General features: G+C 35.2%; 2 protein-coding genes across 2 annotated transcripts in view; both read right to left on the reverse strand.

The window, feature by feature from the left end:
• The window catches only part of LOC111377977 (S-formylglutathione hydrolase), an 8,711-nt gene extending 5,189 nt beyond the window's left edge, over positions 1-3,522 (reverse strand). Inside the window, exons 1-4 of the mRNA XM_023001137.1 lie at positions 3,298-3,522; positions 2,477-2,594; positions 1,610-1,657; positions 373-569 (exon numbers count right to left, since the gene is read on the reverse strand). Of these exons, the coding sequence (XP_022856905.1) occupies positions 373-569; positions 1,610-1,657; positions 2,477-2,594; positions 3,298-3,441 (507 nt within the window). The 5' untranslated portion in view covers positions 3,442-3,522. The remainder of the gene's footprint in view (positions 1-372; positions 570-1,609; positions 1,658-2,476; positions 2,595-3,297) is intronic.
• Positions 3,523-4,382: 860 nt separating this feature from the next.
• On the reverse strand, positions 4,383-5,602 carry LOC111377978 (glycerol-3-phosphate dehydrogenase [NAD(+)] GPDHC1, cytosolic-like). The gene is made up of 3 exons (XM_023001138.1): positions 5,327-5,602; positions 5,023-5,162; positions 4,383-4,795 (listed from the first exon to the last, which is right to left on the reverse strand). Exons 1-3 carry the CDS (start codon positions 5,597-5,599, stop codon positions 4,666-4,668), a joined length of 543 nt encoding a protein of 180 aa, XP_022856906.1. The 5' UTR covers positions 5,600-5,602; the 3' UTR covers positions 4,383-4,665.
• Between the last annotated feature and the right edge of the window lie 341 nt (positions 5,603-5,943).

The raw sequence follows: 5,943 nt of genomic DNA on the forward strand, positions 1-5,943 counted from the left end.
TATATATATATATATATATAAATTAAAATGAAAGAACTTTATGATCGACTACAAGGCATCACTTAAAAGTAGATAAAAGTAAAAGCATGTTTGGCTGAGCTTAAAAAGTTCATGTATAAGCAAACTTACAAATAAGTCAATGAGTTTTAAAATAAACAAAAAAAATTTATTGGTTAAAATTGGAAATCATTAGTTATTTATTTTGACAAAGTTAGAGGTGCTTTCAAAATATTAAGTCGTACAGTTTTTCAGGATTGATATATTTTGCAACTGCATGCAACAGAATTGCTAGCTTTATTTGAAACGACAATGTTAAATCTCATCAGGATCTATGATTTTCAAGTTCAGAAAATGAATACTATAATCGGCCACCTTGTACTTGTCCAAATTTTTGAGGTAGATTGTCAGTGCTCCATGCCCGCCCATCGAATGACCAAAGATAGATGCTCGTGATGTATCAAGCTGTGGAAAATTTTCAGTAAGAAGTAATGGTAATTCCTTCACAATATAGTCATACATCTGCCAATTCTTCCACTTCTCTTGTGTCGCATTGAGATAAAACCCAGCACCTGGTAAAAAAAAGTAGTGAAGCTCCGTCAAACTAATAAACAGCAAATGAGTAAAATCGATTAGTTAGAGCACGTTCAGTTTGTTATAGTTTGCAAACACAGATGCATTGTCAGATATAGTTCGCTTACCATTTTTTCCTGTACCTATAATTCAACATTCAAAGCTGTATGTTGCATGTGGTAGGAGGCATTTGAAATTCAAAGCCCATATACTGTGATGAAATGTCAAGAACAAATTGGTTTTCAAATACATTAACAGTTTCATGGATTAAACCCTAATCTCTACTTCCAATAGCAACAATAAACAGAAAAACAATCTGAAAATGAACAAAGCACACATTTATTTATGAGTTCACTATTACGTCTACTCGCGGCTGAGGTCTTATCTATAATGGAGGAGATTACGAGGTCTCCTTACACGTAAGTCTTAACTGATCCTTTATACCGTAGGAATATTAGAGGACATACAATACAAGGATGACTTCCCAATACACTCCTATATTAGGTAAATCAGCAGTCCAAGGAATACGTCTACAATGTGCTCAGGCTCCAAACATTCCAACAAACAGAGTTGTAACTTCTTCATAGGCAGACATGTAGCCTGCTAAATGAGATATTTTCTAACACGTTTATCTCAAGTTGAGATAGGCGTCAAGCTCCGTATAGTTAAGCTAAGCACGTCAAATTGCTGACACTAGACTCAGCTTGCTTACAATTCTGTGCATTGACATCATGATGAAAAGAAATATGAGAAAGCAACTTTTACACATATCAAGACCAGGACTTACAATATGGAAAATCATCTTCCAGTAGTAAATGTATACTCAAATCCAACCTTGCCCACAACCAGTTTGAAACAAAACCAACAAAAGGTGTCTATTTGAAGACTATGTTTCATATTTTAATCCCAATTTCTGCACAATGATTTTTAAGTTCAAATTCAATTTTTTACCCTCTTCATTGAGCCAGTCTATTATCGAAGTAACTGGGCTAGGCAGATCAAGAAGTGCTGATATAAAAATTGATTCCATGATACATACCGACGCCAAAATCCCAGCTGTCTGATTCTCCTTCAACATTCAAGCCTCCTGCAATTACAAACTGGTGATAAGAAGTCTCTCCTGGACATGCAGAACCACGATAAAGCTAAGATCAAGTGAGTTAATAGATCACTAACATTCGAAACCTAAAAACGTGTGAACATGAGCACAAATCATCATTTGAATGTGAACTCACTTCCTCACATATTTATCATATATCTTTAGCCAGAGGAAGTTACCATAACATGCTGTAAGATGGCAGTGCCTTTTATTCTCCAGAGAGCAAAATAGTTTGATTGCTAAATCACCATATTGGAACTCAGGCAACCAAAATTACTCTTGACTAGTAGCTTTGAGCAATAAAACCCGAATTTTGTAGCCAAATACCAATTTGAAAACTGACACACACAATTTCCCTAGGTAGATAGTGAGGAATGCCAGTTCTGCACACAGGCATTTACTCAAGCACATTGAAGTAGTCTAAGACTGGCAGAATTGTAGCAAGGCTGCTCACTTTTTTCTCAAATATTGAATCAAATTAGGTTTTAAGCCCCGGTTTGATTCTCATTCTTTGAAAAAAATACATTCTTAAACAGTGTTTTGACATCATTCCAATCACAAATTATTCAATAAATAAAATTACACGCAAATTCAAAACTTTTTTTTATTTTTTAACTACACATTTTCTATCAATACACTGTTCAAAATTTCATTCTTATCAAAAGAATGGGGCTCAAACAAGGGCTAAGTCTCGAAAAATTTGCATTTCATCAGGTAATAAGAGCGCGTTGCTGATTTTCTAAAGTGATGCCTTTATTTAGTCATTACATAATTAAAAGAGAACATATATCAATTAAGCCGACTCACTTGGAGAAGTATCCGGGGCAATCAGCGCAACACCCTCACTTGAGGCAACACGCTGAGCACCAGATTTGGCTATAAAGTTCTCATCCGTGCACGTTAGGCCGGAAAGCCAATAAAGTACCTGTGAATAATTAAGAGAACCAGCCCAGCAGGTTAACCAAACACGGCTACAAGTTCTATGCTGATATTATCCACATTTCACCACATCAGCTAGCACAATCAAAGAATTAATTACTATTATAAATACTGAGAAGTTATAGGTATTGCACAGTTTCTATTGTTTAAATACTTCAAAAGAAGATCATGCAGCCAGGATGGTCGAAGAACATTGGTCACCAACAGATCAATTCGCCAAATACATGCACACGTCAAAAAATATTCCCAAAGTTAATTTTGAAATTTTACTTGCATTTATCACTTTTGCGTGGGATTATACAGCATAGATAGTGACTTCAAGATGCAATCATTGTACTTACTACACAATAAGCAATGATCAATTATTTTTAAACAGCATATTCAGCACCCCAATTAAGAATCAATTAAATCCTAACTTACCCAAAAAAGAAAAAAAAGAAAAAAAAAAAACCCTCATGCAAACAAAACTCAGTCATACTTGCAAGAATCAAGAATCAAGAACCCAGAAAGAAACCCATATTAACCAAACCAATCTCAACATAAAAAAAATAAAGATCTTAACAATCCAAGCAAAATATCAATTAAAAATCGAATCTTTATGGGTATTTATTCAAAACAGAAAAAGAAAAAAAAAATCAAGAAATGGGCATGCGAAAAAACAGAAAATAATTGGTTCCTGAAGATCATACTGGAAATTTGTGAGAAGGGGAGGATGAAGGAGGAAAGTAGATATGGAAGGTCATGGAACAGCCTAATGTGGGACTGAAGTGTTTGTATCTCTTGTTGTGTCCATCAAACATTTTTGCGCTGCTGATTTCTGTTGGCTTCTCCATTTTCTGCACACAAACAATTCTCTCTCTTACTCTCCCTGGAAGTCTCTCCGGTATACTGATCCTGAAAGTGGCACGATAGGATGGGAAATAAGTACATTAGGGGTATACCGGGAATTTAACAGAATGATCAGTCACTCTTATTCTCGTCATATTGCGGAATACCCCCTCTTTTTCTCTAAAATTCATTTTAAGTACCTAATTACCAAAATCTGTTTCACTTCTACCTAAGGACTTGTTTGGTAGAGCTTTTAAACCAATTAAAATCAATTTTGTGACTGCTATTTTACTATTTCAACCATCATTTTTGAATTCTTTTTTCACAGGTAGGACCCACTTTATTTCTAAAGGTCAAAAAATCAATTATCAAAATCCCTACCAAACGAGCACTAAAATTAATTTGCTTTTCCTTTTATTTTAAAACGAGGAAGATTGATCTTATTGTAATTATCTATATCAAAATTCAATAGCTTGTTGCTTAGAACTCTTCAATTTTGCAAAACACCAGCTCATGCAATTATCTAGAGTTTACTTTCTATATTATCATCTGATAGCTTTACGATATGCTAACACGACATTCTATCACCATCACCATTAATAGTGTAAGCATGAACATAGTAGAAACTATTTTTCTGTCAAGAGTCAAAGAAAATACTCAAGCCTAATAGTGAGAATGAGAGAGAACTTAGGATAACTAAGTTAGAGATGTCAAAATATGTTGGATTGCTAAACTCGATCAATCCCTCCAATGCACAACATGGTCCACCCCATGGAGCAGGGAAGTCACGGACCTGGCTGTAGACGTTTCACATTCCATTTGGGCTTATATTTGAAAAATTAAAAAGAAGACAACTTCAACAAAAAGGAAGTGAATGCTTTGCACCGTTCGAGCTTTGTCGGATGCGCAAAGTCTCATTGTATCAAAATGTCGTGACACGACTCGATTAACACCTCTAAACTAGGCTGATCATTAGATTTACTTAAGAATACAGTACAAATGGAGAGGTTTCCCAAGGCAAAAGTTATCCATTTCTAGAGATTGGAACTGAAACAATATCCAGGTATATATATTTGGTGAAAAGAGATTCAAAAGTTCGATCTGAAATATTCAAACCCACAATAAACAAGTGCTTGATGCAGAGAATCAAACAGTGTAAATTTTCACTGGTACTTCTACTTTTATATGCTCATCTATCTCTTATTTCTTCCACCATTGCACATCAGATTTCAGTCAAGGCTGCCCCCAAGAAGTGAAGGCCTGTAGAAGACATGGCTCTGTGCAATCTCAATGCGATCACGGGGATCATTCAGGTTCTCATCCTGTAGCGCTTGAAGAATACCCCTTGTTCCTTGTTCCCTGTAGATTGATTCAATACTCAGTAAGCAGAAATTCGAGTTTTGCAATATTGAAATATGTCTTGCATGTAGTGAGTCCAAGATTGCTGTCAGGACTAAAATAACGGTCTATTCCGATGTTTTTTATTAGTCCACCGGAAAATTAGTTCACAAAGTCATTCACTTTTGAAGGCCTCAGGTATATTTTTTTCCTTAAATACAAAAATATATAATAAGAAGAAAAGGTACCTGGTGATTAGAATTTTATACAAAGTCCTTAAAATTGGACACAGCTCAACTGGGGCAACTGGCTTGTTTGCTTCAGGGTGCAATACATTTAAACTTGACTGGCTTAGAAGTTCATAAAATGCTCCAACTGCAGAAACTCCCTGGTTTTGGAAAAAGAGAGGAAATAATAATTATTTTCTATTGTGATACCAGCTTGAAAGAGTTCCAACTTGTTTCAAAACAAAAATGTCACTAAAATAATATTTAAGCTTAGCTAAAACATGCTCTAAATCATCGTATGCATAATTAGGAATATGATATAGACCTGAATAGTTCCTTTTCCGCTGATGCTGTCACCCATATCTAGGCTTAGTTCTCCCTTGGCTATCATTTGACCATACCATGCATTACGACCTTTCAACAAGGTTACATAGGTATCAGCGAGCAAAGGTCCTGCAAGCTTCTCGGGTTCTTCAGCTAACAAATGAGTGATAAATATCATCTCGGATGTGCAATGTGCAAAATATACTGATTTGCTCGTAGCACTTTCATTTGTTAGAGCTGCTACCATTCCTGAGCAATAATGTTGAGAAAACATCAGAAGTTGATGTTATGGATTATACGCTAATTCCTTCTTTCAAGATCATTCATAATACTAAAATAGGCAAAGCGTGCAAGTTTATAATGGTTTCATTCATTAATATACAGTCAAGCATGAGTTATGATGAATGTGTGCAATCTCAGTGTCAGGGAAATCAAGCATGCCTCAGCATATTTCAAGAGTTACCCTGCATTCAACCGAGTGTATAGGATAATTGATAGATATTTAGGCCTTTTACTCTCATAGTCGTTTCAGCCAATGAATAAAGTTAAGTTTAAGAATCAAAAGTGTCAAAGTTGCAAGAGGTTAAAAAAGAAGAAGAAGAAGAAGAAGAAGAAGAA

Source organism: Olea europaea, unplaced genomic scaffold (assembly GCF_002742605.1).
Source record: "Olea europaea var. sylvestris unplaced genomic scaffold, O_europaea_v1 scaffold1753, whole genome shotgun sequence".
NCBI lineage: Eukaryota > Viridiplantae > Streptophyta > Magnoliopsida > Lamiales > Oleaceae > Olea > Olea europaea.